The sequence below is a fragment of the Vipera ursinii genome, assembly GCF_947247035.1.
Source record: "Vipera ursinii genome assembly, chromosome: Z".
NCBI lineage: Eukaryota > Metazoa > Chordata > Lepidosauria > Squamata > Viperidae > Vipera > Vipera ursinii.
The window spans coordinates 25771730-25798334 of NC_139517.1; the positions used below are offsets into that span (position 1 = coordinate 25771730).

The 26605-nt window shown below is 34.8% G+C and overlaps 2 protein-coding genes across 2 annotated transcripts; both read right to left on the minus strand.

Annotated features, from left to right (window-relative positions):
• Positions 1-804: 804 nt before the first annotated feature.
• On the minus strand, positions 805-1743 carry LOC310649249 (olfactory receptor 10A3-like; the record flags this gene model as incomplete). The annotated part of the gene is made up of 1 exon (XM_083377553.1): positions 805-1743. The coding sequence occupies one exon, from the start codon at positions 1741-1743 to the stop codon at positions 805-807; it is 939 nt and encodes a 312-aa protein (XP_083233679.1).
• Positions 1744-10962: 9219 nt separating this feature from the next.
• On the minus strand, positions 10963-11826 carry LOC310649250 (olfactory receptor 10A3-like; the record flags this gene model as incomplete). The annotated part of the gene is made up of 1 exon (XM_083377554.1): positions 10963-11826. The coding sequence occupies one exon, from the start codon at positions 11824-11826 to the stop codon at positions 10963-10965; it is 864 nt and encodes a 287-aa protein (XP_083233680.1).
• Between the last annotated feature and the right edge of the window lie 14779 nt (positions 11827-26605).

The following is a 26605-nucleotide window of genomic DNA, read 5'->3' on the forward strand; positions in this document are numbered from 1 at the left end:
GGGAAGAGAAAATAATGGAATGGGAAAAAGCAGTAGCTTTGTTCATGTGTTAATTTTAATTAGAGGGGTTAACAACTGGAAAAATAGAAATATTGTTGAAATAATATATATTGCATGTGTGTGTTATGTGAATGATGTTCAACTAAATAGAATATAATAAATTAAGGTGACCTGTGCTATTAGTAAATACATGCACTTAACTTATCAAAGAAATGAGGAATATATTTCATTCTACAAAGATTTTACTGGCTCCTTTATTATTTTAAAGCATTAACCTTTGCAAGAATTATCCATGTTCTCATGAGTTTTTAAATATGACATAATACAGTTTCTTCCAAATGAGTATTAATTAGCTTAAACAGCCATGCCATTTAACATCCAAAATTAAATTTGACAGACTTTATTATTAATATACGGATAGACATCTTAACGGCAAGCACAAATATAATATACTTATGAATATGTTACAGGAAAAAAGTCAGATAAGAATGAAAATAATATAAAGATTGATTAGGAAAAAATAGCAAAGAATATGCACATTAAGAAAAACAGTAAATGAGCAGGGGTTTGGATTAGATGACCTCCAACATTATTATTATTATTATTATTATTATTATTATTATTATTATTATTATTATTATTATTATTATTATTATTATTATTATTATTTTATTATTATTTCACTATAAATATAAACAAAACATAGATGTTTGTTGAACTATATGTGACATTTTTGCAAAAATAAGCTGGGAAAAAATAATCACCACAAAATATTTTTTTCTGGATTAACTTTATGACTTTTAATCATCTTCTACAACGGATAAGTTTTGAAGCAAACCTTCTCTTAAGAGCTTCATTTATCTCTTTGTTTCTCCAACTATAAATAATAGGATTCAAAGTTGGTGTTACAATGGAGTAAAACAGAGCTAGAAATTTATCTGTTTCAAAAGCATAGGTAGATCTGGGCCTCAGGTACATTGCACTAGCAGATCCATAGAACAAAGTGATGACAATAATGTGTGAGGAGCAAGTAGAGAAAACTTTCTGCCTCTCATTTGCAGATGCAAGTTTCAGCACAGTATTGATTATGTGGACATAGGAGAACAGGATTAGCAATAATGGGATCAGAGTGATTAGCAGCCCAGCCATAAAGACTGTGATTTCATTTAGATAGGTATCTCCACAGGCTAGCTTTAAGAGTGGTGGGATGTCACAAAAGAAATAGTTGATCCAATGTTCATCACAAAAAGGCAAAGAAAATATCAGAGTTGTCTGGCCTAGTGAAAGAAAAATCCCACTGGCCCATGACCCAGCCACTAGACAGACACAAAGCTGTTTGTTCATGATTAAGGGATAGCGCAATGGATTGCAGATGGCCAAGAAGCGATCATAAGCCATGGCTGCAAGAAGAAAGCACTCTGTGGTTCCTAGTGAGAGAAGGAAATATAGTTGGGCAGCACATCCAACCAAGGAGATAGATTTGTCCTCTGAAAGGAAGTTGACTAGCATTGTAGGGGCAGTAACAGATATATAGCAAATATCTACCAGAGATAGACTGGCAATGAAGTAGCACATTGGCATATGAAGAGAAGGCTCAAGTCTGATGACAATGCTTATTAATACATTCCCCAACAGTGACATGACATACATGATCAAAAACAATATAAAAAGCAAGACATGCATTTCCACATTACCAGAAAATCCCAAAATAATAAATCTGGTGCTTTTATTCTGGTTTTCCATAGATAATTTTATCTGGAAGATGACCACAATAACAATATTTTTTTAAATATATATATATATATACAATAAACCAAGTGATTTGTGACACGCAGAAAGTACATTAAGGATTTTTCTTCTAGTATAATTAAATCCTAATTTAAATTTGACATATTCCAAGCACTCCTTCTAGAAAAATTGCTGATTTGTGATTTCTTAATTTAGCATTTTTCAAACAAAAGAAAGAATAATTTCTCTTCTATCACATCTGTTTTCCAAATTAAAATGCACTTCTGTTCCTTATATGTTCTCTATAGAAATTTAAAGGCAACAGGGAAGATTTTTCATTAACTTGACACAGTCTAGAATGTGTAAAAAATATGAGGCCATACAAAACATAAACAGGAGCCACTTATAGATAAATGTAATATGGTGATAAGAAACCTACATCTAAGATTCAACAAAGCAATAAAATGAGAACCACCTTCTGATTTTTACAAAGCAGAAAGAGAAAGAAATAACTGCATTCTTGGGACTGAAGATGTTTTTCCACCCCATGCTAAGGACAACAAAAGAAAAGAAAAGAAGAAACAGGTCAATATATTAAGTCGTTTTGCTTTCTTATAGACCTTTTGTAGAACAGTAAATTAGCTTAATCAGTGTTATTGCTTCTGCTGCTGCTTCTGTTGTTGCTTCTGTTAATGCTGTTGCTTCTGTTAATACTACAATGTCTCCCAGAGTGCTGCCCTTAGGACATTTCTATTCATTTTTTCAAACATTCAAAGATTTCCATACATTAAGGTCAAACCCTTTTCTTTTACTCTGTCTTCATATTCTGCTAATGATGAGTGAAAGCAATTACATACAAATCTTATAGAATCTAGACATTTCTAGAAGCAGGAGTGAAGGAATGAATAAACAAATATTAAGCTGGCTGTGTTACATGTACATTGACTATATATCATTTAATATTTCTCTTTATGAAGCTAAAATCACTATCCTATATTTAAAGTAATTGCTAATGTTTGAAGTACAAATGATATGAGTAGATAATCTCCTTCCACACAATGTTACTTTCTGTTATATAACCCCAGCAAGTATGAACATCTGTCTGTATCCTACAGTACTTCAGGAACTGATTTTTTTCCTATTTTTATAAAGTTTCATACAGAAGAATTAAATGATTTGCCTACCTTCCTTCACAAGCTTCCATCTCCTTCAGCCATTATGAAATCTTTTCATTAGTACATATACTTCTCTTATTAAACATTCCAAGGTATTGGTAAGGATAGATTCTCAGGAGAATAGAATGAATTCATCAAAAAGGTTCATAGTTAGTTCACTGGATAATTGGGGGAACCAAAATTCTACAAATTTTTATTAGACAAATGTAATTGTTAAGGCTGTTCCTTTTCTTAAAAGAGAATCACAGTCTTTTTCAACCCTGGAAATTCTGCATTGATATGAAAGGAAGTGATTCAAGAATCACTTTAATCAGTGGTGTCCCATTAAAATTTAGTTATTTTTATGTGTGAAATGTGCTAAGATCATAGAGTAATTCTAACCTGATTATTCAAAAGAAATTCCTAATGTAATCAGTGGGGTTCACTCCATAAATGTATATTACAATCTGTAATATTTATTCGTGTTAGTCAGTACATCTATACCACCTTACAATCTTTCAAAAATATAAAGAAAACATTGCAAATATACAGGAAGTTGTACAAATGTATCAGTGGATTATTACTCACTGTTGCACTATGGTTTGCTTGATGTTTTCATAGTACTAAAATAATTTTAAATGCTTTTTAAAGAACTTAAATGGAAATATCAATATAATGAGTTCCCTGACCTTAAATCAACCAGAGTAATTTAAATAATTTTGCTAGAGGCTCAGATTTTCAGGTTTCTCTGATTGTTCCCATGAGATATACTATAGTACCATTGTAAAAGAAGTCTACAACTTCATTTAATAGCTCTCCAAATAATTTATAAATCTAGGTATTCTATTTTCTGTACATCCATATTCAGAACAAAGAGGAAAGACACAGAAATGGATAAATTTCAACTGCTACTGTGAAATATGAAGTATTGAATTGTATTTTATTAAATTCCATTTTAAATTGTATTTTATCAAATTCCATTTTAAATTGCCTTTATCAAATTTTAGTAACAATTTGTTGCTGGAACTTTGCACTTTGATATGGACCAAGGGGTAATCAATAAAGACATTATTATTATTCTGAGTAACTCATCAGGTTCAATCAATAATATTAGTTTTTGGTTTAGCATGATATATAAATACAGCCTGCTTATCCAGTAAATGCTACACAAATACCTGGTTCAGATTTCACACCAAACTCTTTCAGTAGACTGAGCAGAGTGACTCATATTTGTACAGATAATGGTAAGAAAAAAGTGGTTTGTATCCTGAGAGTTACATTGGAATCTCATTCTTTATCATACAAGATTTTTGACTGTATTTTCATTAGTTGTAAAATTTGAATTGCTATGAGGTTATTTTTTCAATATTTTTCATGGAATTTGTTATGTATTGGGCTTGTGGTATTACACCATGTGCATTGCTGGAGAGGCTAACGGCTCTCCAGCAACCCAGACAAGCTGTCTCTGGTCCCACAATTGGTTAGCCCAGGTGGCAAGAGTGGGTTGGCTGCCCACTCTTGGCTGCCCACTATTGGGTTGGCTGCCCACTCTTGGCTGCCCACTCTTGGCTGCCGCCTAGAGGCTAGTCTATATATTGTGGCTGGTTGCGGCTCAAGCCTTCAGTACAGTTCCAGCAAGAATAAAAGCATGAATTATTGTGTACTCAGCTCATGTTATCATTCCTGCTCCCAAGAGCCCACGATGTAACAGTGGCAACGAAGGTGGGATCCTGCTTCACCGATTAAGGGCTGAAGTCAAGGAGGGTCGGCAGTACACACCGGGGCGAAGAGGCATTTTCCCCCCCTCTCTGGCTAGTAAGCCATGCTAGCAGCCACGTGCACAAAGGACACATTCCCTGAGCCTAGAAGCAGGATCCAAAAAAACGCAGGAATCTGAAGGAAGATGCCGAAGGTCAGCAAATTAAGAGAGTTTGATATGAAGCATCCGGAAGAATGGCTGTCTTACCTTTTGCAAGTAGAGAACTACTGAGAGTAAATCAAATTGTGGAGGAAGGCCTGAAGGCCACCATGTTGCTTTGTGTATGTAGCCCAGCAACTTTCAACCTAGCAGATAACCTTTTTGCGCCAACACCCATCAAAGCAGTCTCATATGCAGACCTTAAGAAGAAGCTAACTGGGCACTTCCAGCCCAAGATGTCGGAGATGGTGTGGTGATTCAAATTCGACCAAAGAGTGCAACTATCCAGGGAGACAGCTTCAGAGTTTATTGTGGGCCTAAGGCAGGCCGCACGCCTTTGCAAGTTCTCAAACTTAGAAGAATGACTAAGAGACCGGCTCGTCTGTGGCCTTTGAGACAGAACCCTTCAGCAGACTGTTTGCTAGACCCAATTTAAAATTTTCTCAGGCACAGGAAGGGGTGATGGCCGATGAAGCCACCAGGGGTGCAGTGCAGACAGTTCAGCCCACCAAATCTTCAAAAGTCTTAGAATCAGTCCATCTTGAGATCGCCAAATGTGCCGGAGAATCATCAGAAGAAGAATAACCCGAAATCAACAAACTCCAAAGGCAACCCAACATGCAACACTGCAACAGCCACCACCGAGAGAATGATTACAAGGCAGTTCTCTTACCAAGATATAAAGGGTGTGGAGGCAACCACATTTGCACCAACTACAGATTTCGTTCGGCCACGTGTCGAGCTTGTGGGAGAACTGGCCTGTAGTTATCCTAGACTCCCAAAGACCTTTTTTGCTTCCTATATTGAAAGTTATAAAGTTCTACATTCCTGTCTCTAGTGATAAACCTTTGTCTCCTGCTTCATTTACAATTGTATATAACAAGACTTGTCTCCTGTAATTGCCCTTGCCTCAAGATATGGCTTCCTGTCTCTTGTAATTGTCCTTGCCTCAAGTTATGCCTTCCTGTGATAATGTCTCTTGTAATTGTCCTTGCCTCAAGTTATGCATTCCTGTGACAACCCTTGTCTTCTCTGTTAGCATTTGTATACGATAAGCTATGCTTTATTGTTTCCTTCCTGTGACAACCCTTGTCTTCTCTGTTAGCATTTGTATACGATAAGCTATGCTTTATTGTTTCCTGTGATGACCTTTGCCCTCTTCATTAGCAGTTGTATGCAATGAGTTATGTTTTCCTATGACCTTCCATATGTTGCTCTCTCATGTGTGTACTTCCCCCTCCCTGATGAAACTGCTCAATAAAAGAGTGCTGTGCAAAGCTGTTCGGGGGGCAACACCATCCACCCCGGGCACTCTGTGCTCTCTCACCTTGAACAAACTTGTGTTGGTGCCTCAGTTTGTCCTAGGATCCTGTTCCTGCGCTATCGCAGTTCCCAAGTGTGACCGTCGGAACGTCCGGCACACTGGGTCGGTGGCAAAGGGCAAAATCCTTCCATATTCAAGGTGTTCACCCTTGCGAGGGTCCCTCTAAATTCTCACCCCTGTTACGGGGCTCTAAGAGTTGAGGCCGGAACCCTGATCGGTCGCTCGACGCAACACTGGCCACATCGCAGTGGTTTTCAGAGCCCACCAGAGAGACCGGTTTGTTAGTCTCACTTTATCTAGATAGCTGTGTTTATTGAGAACTTTGAAGGTCAGAGACAGAAATTTGTCCCCTAATAATCCTTGCCCACCAGTAGATGTCAGTGTTTGTTCATTTTTTTCAATTCTTTCTAGTCTTTTTTCCTCTCTAAAGGGTAAGTTTTGCCACTTCCAATAGCCAAAAGGTGGGGGTAGAAACCCCCTTCTCCTTCTTTTGGAGATCTCTTATTTTTGGGATTTTCTTCTTCAGGAAAATAGGTAGCATAGAGAAAATCAATATTTTAATCCAGATTCAAACACACTGCTTAGAATCAGCTTAAGGTAGAGCTTGTGACTTCTGTTGTTTGCAGATAGGGCTAGACAATGGCATTAGCTAGCCTTTTCTTCTGTTGGTTTCTGGAAGGCTTCTCCTGGACCATTTGGAGATTCTCCTGGGATTTTCCTCCTTCATGCCACCTCTCCAGGGTGGCTTCTGGCCCCTTCAGTGTCCCCAAACAGAAAGAAATTCAGCTGAAGGGCTCGGCATTCCGAATCCTCCGACTGCTTCACTGGAAACAGGAACAGGCAGTCCCAATGTTTCCTTTTCATTTACATAAATGTTAATGCTTGTCTAACCCAGTCTTTCCATAATCCATATTTGGGCCACCATGCAGCAGGGGTCTTAATAGGGTGTTTTGTCCATTTTAAACAACCGTATCATTTTCTTTTTATCTGCCAAAACCAGGGAGGCTGGGGGATGGGCAGCATTGCACAGGTAACGATGACTCTCATGCTGCTCATGGCATCCCCTCCCCCGGGGATGTGTGAAGTAGGCGAGGGCCATGTGCTAGCCACTTCCAGGTGATGATGCATTTCTTCATTCCTCTCAAAGGGTGACACCTCCCCAGCTGTGTTTCTTGCCTATTTTTCTCCCTCCCTCATCTCAAATATTTTCCCACCATTCTGTTCTAAGGAAGGAAGGAAGGAAGGAAGGAAGGAAGGAAGGAAGGAAGGAAGGAAGGAAGGAAGGAAGGAAAGAGAGGGAGGGTCTGAGGGAAGTCCTGCTTTAGTCCTCCTCTGTTGCCCTTTCACCATCCCCTTGTCCCCTCCTCCTGGCCTATCCTGGGGGGGTCTCCCATCCTATTGGTAAAGAAGCTTTTGATATAAAGCCAGGTCTCCTCACATGGAGAGGGAGAGGGCCTCCCACTGACTATGCCCTCATACCCATCATGAACAATGGAGAGCAAGTACAACTGCAGCAACCTTGAGAAGGAGGTAAGTGCAGCTGGGCACCCTTTTGGAAAAGTGGGGCTGGGCTTAGAGCCATGGATCCTTGAGGGCTGGGCGTTTGACCTCTGCTGCCCAGGGATCCGGGGAACCTGCACCACTGTCCAGCCCCCCCCGGCATGGCCTGAGAGGAACAGTGAGACTCCTCCAGTGGACCATGCCTTGACACTTGCCCCACTCCAGCCTCTTCTTCCAGAAACCCTCAGATCTGTCCCATTCCTGCCCAGACCCCTATAGGCACCCTTGACGCAAATGATGTAGAGCTGGCCATGCCCACCCAGTAGGCCACATGCACTCTAGCCACACCCAGACAGTAGGCCACACCTACCCTGGCCACACACACACACACACACACACACACACACACACACACAGCAAGGACAACCACAATGAAATTGAGTTTGACACCCCTGGTGTAGGATTTCAATATTGTTTTCATTTGTCAGGAAATAAAATTCAATGGAGAGAACAACTTAAGGTGCTGAGAAGCAAAAGATATATACCAAGAATGTCTATATCAACCAGAGAGTTTTTTCTCTCTTTCAAATAACATAGGGACAAACACCTAATTAGTAGAATTTGATAAATAATTCGATTAATTATTCTGTTAGCTAACTCAATGTCATCTTTTGATGGAAAGCTGGGAATTAATTCCATCAAATGCATAAAGGTTGTAGGTTCTTCTATGCAAAATATAATACCCTGGGACTAATAGTCTCTTAATAATATCTTACTCCAATAATACAACAAATATTTTTAATGACTGTGAAAGAAGCTGCTTGATTATAGCACATATCAGCATACTTAAAGTGGCAATTCTCAGCTGGTTGACTTCAATTGTGCTATAATAACTTGAAAAACAGGTGGGCCAGGAGGAGATGGCTTGGAAAACATGGTCAGAATATAGGATAAATATAAGAACACTTTTGGTGCCCTGAGGACCTTTTGGATGAGATGAGAAATAAAGGCAGAAACCAAAACAGAAACAAAAACCTTCCCAAATCTCTGTCAGGTGAAAATGTAGCTATGGATAGATAAATCTTGGACAATTAGAAGAATTAGATAATTAGTAGATAACAGGATCAAGGAAGAAAACAAAACAAAGCAAAAACCCAGTCAAAGTTCTCAACAAACGGAGGAATAAATAAAACAAGAAAAGAAAAATGATGGATTGTTCCAATAGAATCAGTGAGACCACAGGAAAATTGCCAGCTGATAGAAATATCAGTGGGAATCAATGAGTTTATAAAAGTCATATACAATTAAAAACACCGATAAAATAAATATCCAAGAATAAAAATAATAAATTGCAACAGTAATAATAGATTTTATGTCTTAAGTAGAAAAAGATCTCAGCAGCCCCTTCCCCCCCAAAAAAATAAATTTCTGGCTTTAATGTAGGATCTGGAAGCAAACAGGAAAAGTTTATACATAAGCTTTCTATTATTTCAGAGCAAAAGAAGGCTATATAATTACTGGGGGCTACATGAAGGCATCCAGCACCTGCTTTTTGACTCTCTAAATATTCTGGGATCAGGACCCTGAAATTCAAAAGCAAAATGGTTAATTTTCATCCACACTATTCTCTCTGTTTGAAATTTGGGATATGTTTAATGGGAATAGCAAAGCAAGATTAGGTGTTGAAACATTTCAGATCCCATTTCTTTCCAAAGGGTGGCTTGCTGACAAATCTAATAGTTGAGTGATGACTCCTGACTCATAACGATTTCTCAATCCAGAATATTCATAGGAGTTAAAGTCTGGGCAGAGGTTTGTCATTATGACCCAAACCTTGTCTTTTTTATACTTTTATTTGTTGTCATAAAAATTCAAAAAAGGAAGCGGCTGATCTTGTAATGCAATGCCACAATGCTGCTGTCATCATTCTCATGAAGTCAGCATTCTCCTGTGGATCCCTTTGCCCCAAACCTTGTTTTAAGTACCATGGAAATCCACTGTTGCAAAGAAAGATAAACTGCTTTAACTTTCATTGTTGTTGTTTTTTTGTCTTATATATCCCTTTCCCCATAAATACATAAAATCATATCATTGTAAGAGATCTTTTGTACATTACATCTAAATTATTCATTTTATTAAATTTGGTAGTATGTCATCCCCAACTACATACCCATTACAAACCTTGGCTTCTTAAGCTTTCATTGTGAGTTTCTTCTGATATTTTAATCATTTTCCTAACACTGAAATCAAATATCACACTTATTTAATCCCTTCTAGGACAGCAGGGATAAGCATATTAGCTCTGTTAGGAATATACATTTTTCATTTTTTTTATATACATTTCATAAAATTCTATAGAATGGAATTACTTTTTTTCTTAATTCAGCTTAATTCAATTCAAATTCAAATTCTCCTGGAATTTGTAGTAATGTTGTACATCCTTTATTGCTTCAATCTTCAATGCTGGGTTTTCAATACCTAACACTGCCACAAGTGTATTCCTACATGCTCTCATCAATGCTGTATTTGTGTTGAGGTCTACAAAAATAGAAGGAAAATGCAAATAAGCATTGTGCATTTTTATTTTTAGGGCAATTTCTATTGTTTATAAGAGAACCTGTGACTATGTGGGAATACATAACTGGACTAGACGCACCGCTGGTCTTATAGTGATAATTCTTTCTTTCTTTCTTTCTTTCTTTCTTTCTTTCTTTCTTTCTTTCTTTCTTTCTTTCTTTCTTTCTTTCTTTCTCTGAAATAAGAATCAATTTTGTTGCAGTTTATGGGTATGCTTAAAAAAGGTTGTATTGACTTTATCAATTAACAGCAAATGAAAAACAGAATTTTCATAAAATTTGTTTTTTATCCATGCTTTATTTTTTAAATATACAAATAGCTTACAAAGGTGGATGGTTGGATAAACAAATATATATATACAATGCATGCACATAAAATACACACAATACACATAATAAAAGATAATGTTTATATTTTGTGTAAGAGAGAAAATTATCAATTGTCAGTAGGTTCGATATATACAGATGAATAACTATTAGCCATTAATAGAGGCAATTAAAATTAAGATCAGGTTGGGGAGGGTTTTATAGTGAACACAATTAATAAAGAGTTATTCTCATTTAATGTCCCATCTGAAAATATATTAACTGATTCCCAAATTCAGTGTGAAAAATACCTTATTTTCCATTCACACAAAGCACCACTCTGTCTGTCTGCCTGCCTGTCTATTTATCTATCTTTCTTCTGTCATCTATCTCTCTGCATGCACACATACATGTATAATTTACATCTGAAAAATAATTGCTGAATCATAGTCACTTTCATTTTGATATTGAACAAAAATTGGGTCTTGAATTTCTTATGTGTATGACAAATTTCCTGAGACCTTTCCACATGGCTGCCTTTACCTCCTTGTTTCTGAGGCTATAAATAAGAGGGTTAATCAGAGGAGTCAGTGCTGTATAGAAGAGAGAGAAGATTTTCTTTATACGTTTGAGATTCCTAGACTGTGGAAGCATATAGACAAGCATGAGGGTTCCATAAAAAAGGGCAACCACAGTGAGATGAGAGGAACATGTAGAGAAAGCTTTCTGCTTTCCAGTAGTAGATGGAATTCTAACGATTGTGTAAATAATGAAAATGTAAGACATCCATGTGAGAAGTAATGGAGGAAAGGTAAAAATGCAAGCAAATGTAAATGCAGTTAGTTCTACAATATATGTGTCTGTGCAAGAGATTTCTTTTATGAATGGGGATAAATCACAGAAATAGTGGTCAATTACATTGGGTCCACAGAAGGTTAAGGAAGCTATTGAGAAGGTTGTGCTTGTACTAACTAATATTCCACTTGCCCAGGACACAATTGTAAGTTGCAGACACAACCTATTGTTCATGAGTGTAGAGTAGTGCAGTGGTTTGCACACAGCTAAATACCTATCATAAGACATGACAGATAGAAAATAACATTCAGCCCCTCCCAGACAAGCGAATAAATAAAACTGCATGAAGCAAGAATTTAGGGATATACTTTTTTTCCCAGTCAAGAGACACAATAATGTTTTAGGCAAAATGACAGAACTATAGCAGGATTCCAGTAAAGATAGGTTTAGTAGGAAGAAATACATGGGTGTGTGAAGATGTTCATCAATGACAATTAAGAGGACAATAAGAAGATTCCCAGTCATGGTCATCAAGTAAATCATTAAAAACACTGGGAAAAGAAGAAATTCCAGTTTAATGAGATCCCCAAATCCTAAGAGAATGAATTCTGTCACACTTGACATATTCTGATTCTGTTTGTTGCCCATTAGCTGCCTCTTAAGAAAAATTAAAACAAAATATTTAATATGCGTTTTAGAAAGATTATGATATCCAAATCTCTGTTGCTTCTGGAATCATACAAATTATCATATAAAAGATGTCATTCTTTTTGTTCAATTGTTATTAACCACAAAAGTAAAACTAAACATCCAGTTTTCAAAGGCAAGCCTTTTGTCAAGTGCCAGGAAAATTAGAAGATCCAGACAGTTCAAATGGGTATAAAGATTTATTGCAAGCTTCAGCTCTCCACAAGAATCTGAGCTAAAAATGGCCAAGAGAAATTAGTGGGGGTTAACAGTAGAAGGAATTCAAGGTGGTCTGGATTTAGATGTCTTGTTGGAGAGAAGGGACTCATGACTGATGATGTATTTGATCCCTCCCTTGGGTTTAGGCTGGTCATCTCCTATATCTGTCTTTGACCAGTTTCTTAAAATCTGGAAAGATTTTCTTCAAGGAACTTTTCTAAACTTCCCACGAACATCTGCTAAAAATGGAAAATGGATTAAATAGACCTTTGGTCTGATTCAGAAATGATTCTTGTTGTTATGTTCTCAAGAAAGTAAGAAAAAAAGGCTTAAGGAAATTATCTATGCATTAAAGTAAATAATTCTCCTGCAGCAGAGTCTCAAAAACATGATTAAAAATGTTTTATTTACCTTATTGGTGAAATATCTGAAGATGTAGTAAAGGTTTAATTCATAACAAGTCTATATTCAGTTCTCTTTCCATAAGGAGATCTGTGATTGGTACATCTTGCTCAAAAGTGTTAATATTCTATAGCTATCCTAATAAATATGCCCACCAAATTATATTCAAAAATTGTTCTGATACAACCCTTACCATGTTTTCTCTTTTTCTCTTTTTCCCTGCTTTCTAAACTGTTCCACAGTAAGATGAATGTCTCAGTTAAATGGTTATTTATGTGCTACATAGCATGATAAAAAAAATCCCATGACAATTTGTTAGATGCTCTTCAATCTATTAAAAGCAGTGTCTTAGAAGGATTTTTAGAACTAATCATATGTGGCAAGTTAATAAGTATATGTATAAAAACACAAACAGTTTCCTGGCATCTTAAAGAATAACAAATGTTTTATAGCAGAGGAAGCAAAATATATTTGGCCCATGCTAACATGACATAATATAAGTTTTTACTATAAATAATCAGTGTAACTCACTAAAACAAAGCTGAATTGGAAATGATCTCACAAAAATATTAAAGAGAAAGAGACAGAGACAGACAAAGAGAGAGATGTAGATATAGAAATATATGCTTAGTGAGAGAGAAATTTAGAATGATTAGATCCATAACTGAGAAAACAAACTGAAACAAAAAAGGGAGTTTTAATAAATTTTAAGAAAAGGTGGAATCTTCCATTCCTTATACATTTAATGATATACTGATATTCAAGAAAATTAAAATAAAGCATTTTGATCTCATCCATAATGAGGGCGAGAATAAATTTCAGTTCTACAACTGAAATGGCCTGATGGGATGGGTTGGGTTTTTTATTACTTTTAATGTGTTTTAACTTATTGTAAGAGCTGTGGGCATTTGTTTAATCTCTTTTAAGTTTTGTATTTTGTCTTTTAACATGTATTGCCCTGTTCACCGCCCTGAGTCCTTCGGGAGAAGGGCGGTATATAAATAAAATTAATAATAATAATAACTATTATATTCAATTCTTCAATGAGTAGGATTCAAAAGAAACTTAAACTGAAGTTCACTGTAGTAGCCTGCAGATTATACCAAAAATTAACATTCTTGTATACCATGATAGCTCACATAATAGATTTGGGTGGTTTATATGTTTCATTAAACAAACAAATATTAAAGTTTAGCTTCACAACTCATACATGTCACATTGTGATCACAAGATAAGATATTTTATTATACAAAGTTATCCAACTTTTTGCAATCTGATGTTATCAGTCACAAATTCCAGAAACTGGTAAGCACTGCATCAGTCAGAACACTTAGTCTGGTGATAGACTCATTCCTGGCTGCAGTAATTTTATTTCAGCAATAAAGATCTAATTGTTTAATGAATTAAATGTAACATATTTCTTAATTCACTTGGAGAACTCTGCAAGAGAGTTACAGACCTATTACATTCTCACTAAGGCACAAGCACTACCCTTTTGAAGTTCAAACACAGCTGCCCTATAATCAGGAATTAATAAACTAAAATCTGGCCTGGATGCTAAGAGACCAGAACATTACACTGACAACAATGGCAATCTGGAATTCCAGCAGTAAAGCTGAATAAAGACAGGTAACATCTGTGATGGAAGTGACATCTTCTTCCATGTCTGAAGACATACTAATATCTACCACATCCACTTTATAATGATTCATTTGGCTTGCCCTTATTTGGATTGGAATGGAAATAAGAAAAATAATTAGTACACATTTTAACAAAAAAATATAGAACTATGCTATCCATATAACAATAAAACAAAATGTGAATCAAGGGTACTGCCCAATGAATCATGGAGATTTTAAATCACAACTGTTGTTGGTCTTAGTGAATAGGAAGAGGTTGTGGAAATTGTAGGTTATCAGGTCAGGTCTCTTATAATAACATTGATGTTGAATAAAACAAGGAAGTGCAGGACAACACTGTAATAATAGAGTAATCCTAAAATTGGGTTAGAGAATAATGGATAAACCAATTATCTGGTTGGAATATATTCTAACTCCTGATTTCAAGGCAAAGTTGGGAAACTTTTGGTTGTGAAAAGTTTTAATAGTCTGTATGGAATGGCAGCCCTGTGATGGACTGAAACTAAGGGATTGGAGCAAGAATGAATATTAATTAGTGGTTAGTTATCACAGCATTATTAACCTACATGCAAAAATCATAAACAGGATGTAAAGAAGTTGCAAACACACATGACATACACATGGCTACTCCTGTGTATATCATCTCTGGGGGAAACTTCATTTTTATCATCTCTTTATATGTGTTAAGAGTTTGCATATATCTGTGAATGAAAGGCAATTAGCAACAAGTAGAACAGATCTAATTCTTGATTTAGATTATGAACTATAATACTATTTAGTATATAGATTTTTTTTTTCATCTTGAGGGTACCATTTGACTGTTTTTCTAGAACAAATCCATTTCTGACTAAGACAGAATAAAGGAAAAAGAACATGGCTTTATTTTTTTAATTTATTTTGGATAGGAAAGAAGATGTAAAATATTTGTTTATTTTTATTTATATATAAAAATTATCTACAGTAGCTGTTTATCTCACAAGAAATGACTGGGTAGAATACAAAAAAGAAATAAAACTGATGGCTCACATTCTGACAATAACAGCAACAACATTTTATAGAATTAGAAGAAGAAAGATGCATTAAAAGCACTTATTCATACTAAAATGGTTGCATAGCAGATCCCATTATAACAACATTTAAAAAATAGATTTATCAAAAGTTGTGAAAATGATTAATTTCCTGATACCAGTAGCTCTTTGCAGTGACTCCTTTAACTGTTTATTTCTCAGACTATATGTCAGAGGATTGACCATGAAAATCAAGACTATAAAACAAAGAACATATTCTTCACATTTCTGAGATTTTTGGATGGTGGAATAATCATTAATGTACCATTAAACAAGGCCGCCATAGTGAGGTGAGGTGAATAGATGGAGAAGCTTTTTGTCTTCCACTGGGAGGTGGAATCCTAAGACTAGAAATGATAATAAGAATGTAAGAAATCGAAATGAGGAGAAAGGCAGGCAGAGTAAAAAATATAGACAAATGCAAAGGCTAATAATCCCACTCAATATATATCATTATGTGAGATTTGTTTAATGTTAGGGGTAATATCATAAAAGTAATAGTTTATGATATTGGGACCACAGAAAGATATCTTGGATACATTGACTAATATGTTCATATCAACCAAGAATCCATTTAACCAAGAACCAGCTGCCAATTTTAAACATAACTAACATTGTGACATGAGGGTGACATAATGCAAAGGCTTTCATACATCTAAGATGTAGAATTCAGATGCACCCAGGAAAGAAAAAAGAAAGAAAAAATTATGTATGAAGTAGGCTTTTATAGATATAGTTTTTCTTCTTCTCTGATTAAGAATCCTGCCAATATTCTAGGCACAATAGCTGAACTATAAAAGGATTCCAAGAGTGGCAGGTTACTTAGGAAGTAGTAATAGGCCTGTGAAGATAATGAACAGCCAACACACACACAAATCAGAAGATTTCCAGCCATGATAACCACATAGATGATCAGGAAGAATTAGAAGAAACTAATGTACATGTAGGGAAAATCTCCAAAGTATATCTCTATCTATCTACCTACCTACCTACCTACCTACCTACCTAACTACCTATCTATCTATCTCCATTTCTATTTATCTATATCTATCACCTCTATCTCTGTTTCTGTCATCTCTATCTCTATATCTTTCTATGTATCTATTTCTACATCTTGAATTCTGAGCATTGTGAGGCTGTCATGCTGTCAACACTATTACAGTGCTTTAGGTGTCTTTCTCTTTTGGTTAAATGTTGTCTGAGAGTGTTAATACTGATGGCATCATTTCTTGTGAATATGATAATTGATCTGTAATGGCTTCTAAAAAAAAGAACAAGACTGGGAACATTCATTCTTATGAGCAACCTAATTGGGACTGGCAGAGATTTGTTGCCATCTGAACTCCCAAAATTGATGGGAGCACTCAGTCTTGCAAGAGCCATATATCCAAAAGTGCTTGAAAATTGGGAACAAGCAAATAGTCTTTTTGTGACCCCTGTTGTGACAACCTTGAACAAGATCCAAGAGAACTGGGATCAAGCCTAAAACATGGTAGAGAAAGCTAGATGTCAAAGAGACTTTCACCATGAAACTTGACAAACTGTTTGACAGCCTCAACTGTAAGTGTCAAATTGTTCTGTCTGTCGAATTCAGATGCCCCATTGATTGAAAAAAGAAGCTCACATTAACTGTACCTGCCCTAAGGAGATGAAGATATCATTGAAGGAACTTGCTTTTCATTAACGGTTAGAAAGACAAGATTGGGTTTTTTGAATCACACCAGATTGGTTTGCCAGATGTGCCCAAGCAGAAATGACTTGTCAAAAGGCAAAAGCAGCAAGACAATGAGAGACAAAGTCTCACTAAATATAAGCAGAAAAGTATTCCAGACATTTCAATACTGACAAATGAAGTAATTATATCTTATGATGAAAACAAAGGAAGAAGCAAGTTGGTGGCTGGTGTTGAAAAACAAATGAAAACAAGACTTGATGAAACTCATTTAAACATTTTTGTAACTCAGACAATTGCTTTCTGATGTTAGTTTATGATTGCATGGATTATTTTTTGCTTAGTTAGATAAGATTCATGCAGAAAAAACTTTACTTTTTTAGCGCAAGGCTTAATTTTGAGAAGATAATGTTAATAGTATTTGGGTTACAAGAGACTTTTGTGGAGTCTCAGATATGAATTTACCAAGCTTCTTTTTTCTGCTATGTACTCAAGATGGACAGTGATTAATATTTATATGTATTATAAATATTGTATGTATTTATATGTAAGGAGGTAGGTATATACATATGTGTTATTTATGTGTACACTTTTGAGAGCAGGTTAATGTGTCCCAGTGTGTCCACAGTAAAAAAAAAAGATAATAAAGATTCTTATCCAAATGATGTGCAATCGCACAAATAACAGCAGATTTTAATCCTCAGAATAAAAACATGTATTTTTAAAAATCTCACTGAAAAAGATTGCAAAAAATATTTTTCACCCTATTAAATGACATGGCCTACTGGATAATATGTCTCTGCCAGTTACAAGAGAACCACAAAAAAAGAGCCAATGTAGGTCTGGGTCTTCTGCTTGTGAACATCACAGAACTACCCAGTTGGACACAAAAACAAAATGGAGAAAAAAGGAGAATTAGAGCTGTATAACATCTGGATATTGCTCACAACATAGCCCAAATCTCTGAATAATATCTTTTTGTGGTTTCAAGTAGATGGCACAAAATTGACACCATCTTCTTAAATTGACACTTCAGCAATAATTAGAAGCATTGTTAAACAAGATGTGTCCAATATATACTTGCCAGACAGTCCAGAAAGCAACCATAGTTATTTATATACCAGCCTGCTGAAACTTCAAGTACAAGGGTGGGCATCCATAGTAGGGGTCCCCAACCCCTGGTCCATGGACCAGTACCAAGCTGTGGCATGCCAGCAACTGATCCACACAAAAAAGCAAAGCCCCATCTGTGAGATGCAGGCAGCACACAAAACTATGCACCCTCTTGTCCAATGAAAAATCTCTCTACACGGAACCGGTCCCTGGTGCCCAAAAGGTTGGGGACCTCTGATCCAGAGCACAAAATCCTTGTGTCCCCAACCTCCTTTATTTTCTTAAAGCTGTGGCTAGTTTTAATCTTCTGGGATGATGTGTGAAACCAGATTATTACATGGCTGAAGGAAGAACTCAGAAAGCTAGAATCAGAATTACAAATAGATCCACAAAAGAAAATACTTAAGAAACAAAAGGAGATAATAAAACATAAATTAAATTTAGCTAAGATGGAAATAATGGCTCAACAGATTAAAAGGGTTAATCTTCTTTGAAAATGCCAACAAGCCAGGAAGATGCTTAGCATATAGAGACTGAAAAAAGAAAAAGAGAAAAAAATGACAAACAAGCTGGAAGATCCAAAAAGTTGAATTACAGTTTCAAAATAATACAATAAAAAATTAATAAAGATTACTATGACATACTTTATAAGGCAGAGGAAATTCCAAAAAAAAAAATACAGCAGTACTTAAAAAAAGCATACTTACCAAAAATTCCAGAGAATATTTGAAACACATTAAATGGAAAAATATCAATGATGGAGATTATAAAGGCTATAAAAAGGCAAAAAAGAAAAAAAGAAAAAGAAAAAAAGGATAAGACTCCTGGCCCAGATGGATTACCTGCAGAGTTTTATAAATCACTACAAGATGTATTAAGTCTGATCTTGAAAAAACTGTGTAATGAAATTCTCCTGAAGGCTAAAATACCATATACATGGACTGAAGCCAATATTACAATATTACTAAAGAAGATTCTTATTTAACACAAATAAAAAATTATAGACAAATATCACTATTAAATGTAAATTACAAAATCTTTGCCTCAATAACTAAAACAATTTTTTGATCGAATTTATGCACACAGATCAAAATGGTTTCCTACCTAAAAGACAGATAAAAATAATTTAAGAATGATTCTTGATGTGTTAGAGTATTATGAAATTCATTCAGGGAAACAGATGGCTTCAATATTCCTTGATGCACAGAAAGTGTTTAACAACGTAAACTGGCAATTTATGTTTCAGCAATTTACAGAAATGGACCTTGGAAAAAACTTTATAAATGTAATCAAAACAATTTATTATAAACAAACAGCCAAAATAATTGTAAATGGAGATCTTACAGAAAACTTCAATATTAAAAAGGCACAAGACAGGGATGTCCACTATCTCCATTACTGTTTATACTAACATCGGAAGTACTGAATAGAAACATTAGACAAGATATAGAAATTAAAAGACTGGAGGTAAAAGATGAATAATATAAACTACAAGCATTTGCAGATGATTTGTTTTTTTTATATTGGAAGATCCATTGGAAAGAAGTACAAAACTTCTGGAGAAAATAGAAAAATTTGGAGAAGTGGCAGGGTTGACAATAAACAGAGAAAAGACTAAAGTGCTAACAAAGAATCTAACAGAAAAACAAAAAATCAACTAACAAAAAAACAAATCTTCAGATAGTTAAAAAAGTTAAATATTTGGGAATTTATCTAACAGCAAGATGTGTAACAATAAAAGAAGATAACTATGTAAGACTGCTACAACAAATAAAATTGGATTTGGAAAAGTGGAAAAACTTCCAACTTTCAATGTTAGGGAGAATAGCAACAGTGAAAATGAATATCTTACCAAAAATGTTCTTTTTACTTCAAACGATTCCTGTAAGGTTGGGAAAAGCCTTTTTTGATGAACTTAATAAAATAATATTGAAATTTATCTGGCAAGGAAAAAAAGCTAGAATTAAAGTGAAAATTCTACAAGAAGCAAAAGAAAGTGGAGGGTTTGGACTGCTGGATTGGAGGTTATACTACCAAGCAACTATTCTAACATGGCTTAAAGAATGGATAATGCTTAGAGATAAAAGACTATTGTATCTAGAGGGGTATAAATTGTTACTGTGGCTTACAATTGTTAGCCAGTTGTTATGGTTTGTAAACTATGGTTTATAGCTTAGCATGTTGTGTGAACCAAGCTATTATAACTTCATCAACAAACTATCATGAAACAAGGCATGATTTAGTACCTTGTATGAATTCAGCACAAAAATACAATTTTCTCAATTATAAAGCTGCTGCTGAAATACATTTAAGATTCATTCAAATATTTTTCATTGTCTCCTACTTTCACAGTTCATTCTTCCTTCCAATCTGTCATGTGGATCCATTTATTTCTGGCCTACTGTTGCCTAACTTCTTTCTTAAATCTTTTTTTAACCAATTTTAATAAATTTTAGTTCAACCTCAATTTTCCCAGACTGACTACAATATAGGTTTATGTATGGACTTGACATATGCTTTCCCCAGACAGATTTTAAGTAGAGCACTACTGGAGATTTTATCAACAATGGAGCCATTTGTTTCTTGCTTTCTCTAACAAAGAGCCATATGCTGTATAGCTCCTCTCATGTCTCCAAATCCCTAGTTGTAGCCCATAAGGTCTTTCAAATTTGCTTCTGAATTGTGTTTGAATGTGGGGGGAAAAAGTGTTACAGTGATTTACTATGTAGTATATTATTACGTTGCTTATTAAGTTTAACTTAAATTAAATCAACATTAAATTAAAGCAAATTCTGGCTCGTCCCGTCCCCCAACACTCTTAGCATGTCATTAAAATCTCATATTTGAAAAATAAAGAGGCTACATGTCAGTATAGCATATCAGTCTTTACCATGGAACATTCAATGTGAAACTACTGAAGACATTTTTTCACTGTGCATTTTCTTGCTTCTACATTTTGTTTTTCATGGTTTGATATATCTCTGGAAATCCGGATAAGACCACTATTTGGAAAGAAACACAGAAAGGCAGAAATCACTCATCGTTCAAACACTTCTTATCTACAAGGTCACTTAAAGATTTCAAGTGTGAATAGAATAGAATAGAATAGAATAGAATAGAATAGAATAGAATAGAATAGAATAGAATAGAATAGAATAGAATAGAATAGAATAGAATAGAATAGAATAGAATAGAATTGAAAGGGACCTTGGAGGTCTTCTAGTCCAGCCCCCTGATCAAGCAGGAGGACCTATACCATCTCAGACAGGTATAGGTCTCTTTTTAAAAACTTCCAGCGATGGAGTGCCCATGATTTCTGGGGGTAAGCTGTTCCATTGGTTGACTGTCCTCACTGACAGGAAGTTTCTTCTTAATTCTAGATTGCTTCTCTCTTTGATCAGCTTCCAACCATTGTTTCTCAGGGTTTTTTTATCTTTTATAGGATCTTCCCAGGTATTGATGTTAAACTGATTGGTCTGTAATTTCCTGGGTCTGCTTTTCCCCCCCTTTCTTGAAGATGGGGACCACATCAGCCCTTTCCAATTCTCAGGTACTTCCCCGGTGCTCCAGGATTTGTGGAAGATGTGGTGCAATGGTTCTGAAATAACATCTGCCAGCTCTTTCAGACCTCTGGGATGTAACCTGTCGGGTCCTAGTGTTTTGTGTTCATTAAGATTGGATAGGTGTTCTCTTACCATTTGATTTTTGTTTCTAGTATGTCTTTTGCAGTGGTTTTTTTTTAAAAATGTGTTGGGCTATGGTTTCTTTTTGTGTGAAGACTGATGCAAAGTTGAGTTAAGCAGCTCAGCTTTCTCTTTGTTGCCTGTATTTCCTTGCCATCTTCTCTCTTTAGTGGGCCTACAGTTACTTTGACTTTTTTCCTTGCTGTTCATGTGTTGGAAGAAACTTTTTAAATTGTCCTTGATTTCTGTTGCAAGTCTTTGTTCATTCTGAGTCTTTGCTTTCCTGACTTGCTTTCCTTTGCACTTTCTGGTTATCTGCTGATAATCAGCATTGGTAATGTACCCCTCTTTCCATTTTTTGTATTTGTCCTTTTTGTCTTTTAGTTTATTAGTGAGATCTTTGTGCAGCCATGCTGGTTTCTTCCTGGATTTCTTGTTTTTCTTTCTCAATGGTATTGTGTCAATCTGGGCTTTTTAAATTGTTTTTCAGGGTTTCCCACACTTCTTGGGTTGTTTTCCCCTTTAAAATTTTCATCCACAGGATGTTTCCTAGATTCTCTCTGAGCTTGTCAAAGTCAGCTCTTTTGAAGTTTAGGACATTGGTTGGATTGTTTTCTATTGCTAGTGTTTACATTATATTAAATTCCAGTATGATGTGGTCACTTTCACCCAAGATTCTGACAATTTTGATTCCCTCTGCCACTTCTTCTCTATTTGTAAGGATTAAGTCCAGTATAGCCTTGCATCTAATTCCCTCCTCAATCTTTTGGATGAAAATGTTGTTAGCTAGGTTGGTTAGGAATCTGTTAGGCTTACTGCAAAGTTTGCCCCCCAGATGATATCTTGATAGTTGAAGTCTCCCATTACTACTGTGGTGTGCTTCCTGCACACATTTGTTAACTGGTTGGCAAAGAGTTCATCCAAAGATACAATTGTAAGAAAAAAAATGCTAGGCTGGTGTTTTGTTTTGTTTTTGCTTCTAGTTCATGTTATTAAAAAGTTAGAAACAAAGATTGAATTCTTCATTGATTTCTAAATGATTATATCTGCAATTTCAATTTTCAGAAAGCATATATCAAATTTGTAATAAACTTATATTGTAGATAGGCTGGGAAAATTGAGGTAATTAGAACAATATCTGAGAATGTAGTAGTTTGTAAATTAAAAAGAAGAAAGGAAGTATAATTGACAAATATCCTCTTTGGTCTCACTATACCCATGTATTTTGATAATAAAGGTTCATTCATTTATCATGAAGAGCAGGTGTCAGCTGAGAAGCAGAAGACAATATTAACTCTCGTATGTTTGTTAACATGCATTAATATATAATGATACTGATTAATCAAAATTAATAGAAATTACACTAATCAAAATGTTAAAGACACTTTATGAACATATTTTACTGAAACCAAAAGTTGAACTAATGGAAAGAACCACTTCTTATCTGACAGACCGATCATCTAAAAGCTAATTGTTCTAGGATGAGCATCTACTGTGGATGACATAATTGTTCATTGTGACTCATTTCAATTCTGCGTTTAATATATAAATAAGGATACCATAATCATATTGTAACAGTTATGGAATTTATATCCTGCCTTCTTGGCAAAATATTGACATGATTGGATAAATTCTAATAAATTCAAATTTATTAGATGGGGCACATTAGCATTAAGGTTTATGCCTGCAGTTTCAATAAATATAAATCAAGAGAGAATATTATAATATTTTCTTTACCTGCTGGTGGAAGCTGACAGTTCAGAAAATCCATCCTTGAGAAAAAGAGAGAGAGAGAGAGAGAGAGATTTTATAAATTTTGCACTGACAACAAATTCAGTCAAATTTTATATTGCTCAATTAATTCCTGACAGTGCAATATCTTCAATATCCTTTAGCATGAAGAAATAGATGCTAAGTATCGCTGAGAGGGCAGCCACACTGTCTTAGTGTATCAGTTTGAAGTTGGTATAAGACATTTTGGTGTTCTTTTCCCCACTACTTTAGGGTTACTGAAGAGTCAAAAACTGATTCTCATTTTGAGCAATCATGATTACAGGAAACTCTGGAGTTGCAAAAGGAAATGTTGAAATCACATACTTCACCTTTATTACACCAAGCTGAAATTTCCATAATTCTTAAGGCAGCAAACAATGACATGTTTCAGGTATTAAGAAATAAATTACATAGTTGCTTACCATTTTCCTTCTCAGTTTTTTTTCTTTGAATAACCCAAAGATTTCAGATATTTCTGTGGGAAATAAACATTTTTAGAAAATATCCCACTATACCATTATACAGTTGTTGGTGCTATTGTTATATTATTATTGTTGTTTGTTGCACAGTCAGTCACATGTTTAGAATGGATCTAGTATTCCTATCTACCTATTGAGTCCTTCCCAAAGACCTGGGATAGGGAGATGTTATGTTGTTCAATGAACTTAAAATATCAGGATGAAAGCTGTCCATGTAAAGCTATCTTTTGCAGTTGACATGATGATTGTGTTAATGTGGATGGTGTTCAAGTGTTTTGAGATTGCAGCTAAGCTGTCTGTTACTATTAGTACTAGTTATGCTTTATTTAGCCACATTTATTCTGCTTTTATTAGCAGATCTTTGTATTTTGTGATTTTTCTCCAGTTATTTTTCTTCTATTCTGCTGCTCCAGATATTGTCAACTCAAGTTTTTTTTTACTTTCTTATCAATAATTATTTAGTCTGGGATGTTACATGGCAGATGCTTATTATTGTTTTTTAATTGAACTATTTTAAATAATTAGATAACTGGGATTTTGTACATTGAGTAAAGTATACAATCACATGTAATTTCATATTTTAAATATTGTAGAATTTTACTGCATTTCTATGTGTGATACTATTTTTTTTAGATGCCAGAAGAATGAATTAGTCATTATGGCACTATTCAAATGGATAGAAATAATTTTGGTTTTGGGAGAGATGGTTTTTGAAAGTTCAAGTAGTTACTACTTTTAGTATTCAGAAACCTGTCCATAAGCTTAGCATAGTTTGTTTCAGCAGTTTCCACTGAAAACTTACACTGAAGTCTGACATTTTAAAATCTACACATAATAAGAAATAAAAATAAAGAATAAAAGATGGTAAAGATGGCACTAATGGATGTTCAAAATTTTGTGCTGACAAAGAGTTAAAGGGAGACTAGTATAGCTACATATAGATAGATAGATAGATAGATAGATAGATAGATAGATAGATAGATAGATAGATAGATAGATAGATAATAGATAGATAGATAGATAGATAGATAGATAGATATACATACACACACACACACACTCCCCAATAAATGGACATATTTCCGTAGCTCCTTCCCTGTATATGTGGATTATTTTGGTGGAGTTGGGATTTTTTAAATAGCAACAAGTATGAGTTAAATGACATAAAATATTTTTATTTGAAAATTCCAGTTATAAGGAACTAATCAAGTCTAGTCACCCACTATCTGGGAGATACAGTAAAAAACATCTGTTTAAACTCACAAGAGATGCAAGTGAAGGAGTAAAACAATTTGCTGTACACTTGATATATTACAGATCAGCTTTTATTTTACAATTAAAGGTAGCTTGAACACTTTTCAAGTAGTCATAACTTTGCATCCTGTCCCTAGTGCTCTTCCAATCAACTTAGCTCAAGCTACCTAGTAAATTTTAAATTTGAGAAAATGAGAATTTTTCCCCTTTCACAATAGAAAAAGAAAATTAGGAAATGAAAATTAGGAAAGGAATTACTACAAAGAATGAAAATGACAAGCCAGGAACCTGTAGATTAAAGACTAGTATAGATTAATATCTGTTAAAGTCATTAAGATAATGGTGAAATATCTATCATCTGTGTTGTATCACAGATGATAGAGCAATAAATATGTGTTTACCTGTGGTATTGCACTATTATTCTAGTTGTATATAGTTTTATTTTTGCCAATAGCAAAGAGTCCAATTAACCCATATCTAGTCTGTGAGCCTTCTGACTAAGCCAGGTTCTCAATAATGGGATAATTGTTTAAGGACTGAAAGATAAAGACATGCATGATGAAAAATATATTTTTCTTTTGTATCTCATTAAAAGTTACAATTTAATGGTGTAACCCTTACACTATCCATTATAAACTTTTTCAAGGCCTTTGGAAAATAAATGTGCTTTGGAGTTTCAAAATGCTACTTTTTTATTTGCAAATTTAAAAAGATTTAAGGTTCATTGAAAGAATTTAATATATAAATTCTGCATGCTCTCCTCTATGATTTATCTCTAAAATTTACATATGTATGTGGCATGAGTTATGTGTTAGTATAGGGGGATTCATATTCAGATGGATAATATGCAATTATCTGTGACATTAAACAGAACTATAAACCCATCCATCTGTGGCAGAACATGGTACACAAGTCATGATGGTACTCTAATTCTTTTTCTGTTATACAAGTTTTTCTCAAGCACAATAAAGTCAGGTTATCTGTAGAATTGTCTTCATTTCATTAGTTTGATCTGTCCTAATTGGTTAGACAGGGAAGGTATGTTGCAGACCCATTGGCTAAACAATTCTGAGTGTAAGAATCCAGGAAGAAGCCTTCTCAGCAATTGTCCCTGTCCTTTGTAATATTCTCCTCCCAGAGGTGAAATTGGCCTCCACTCTCCTGATCTTTCAAAGATGTATAAAGACCTATCAAAGCCATTTCACATGGGGCTCATAGGACTGACTAGGACTCTGAAAGTCTTTTGCTTTTTAATTATTTGTTAATGTTGAATTTAACTATGTTGCCTCATTTTAAAATTTTATGTTCAATTTTA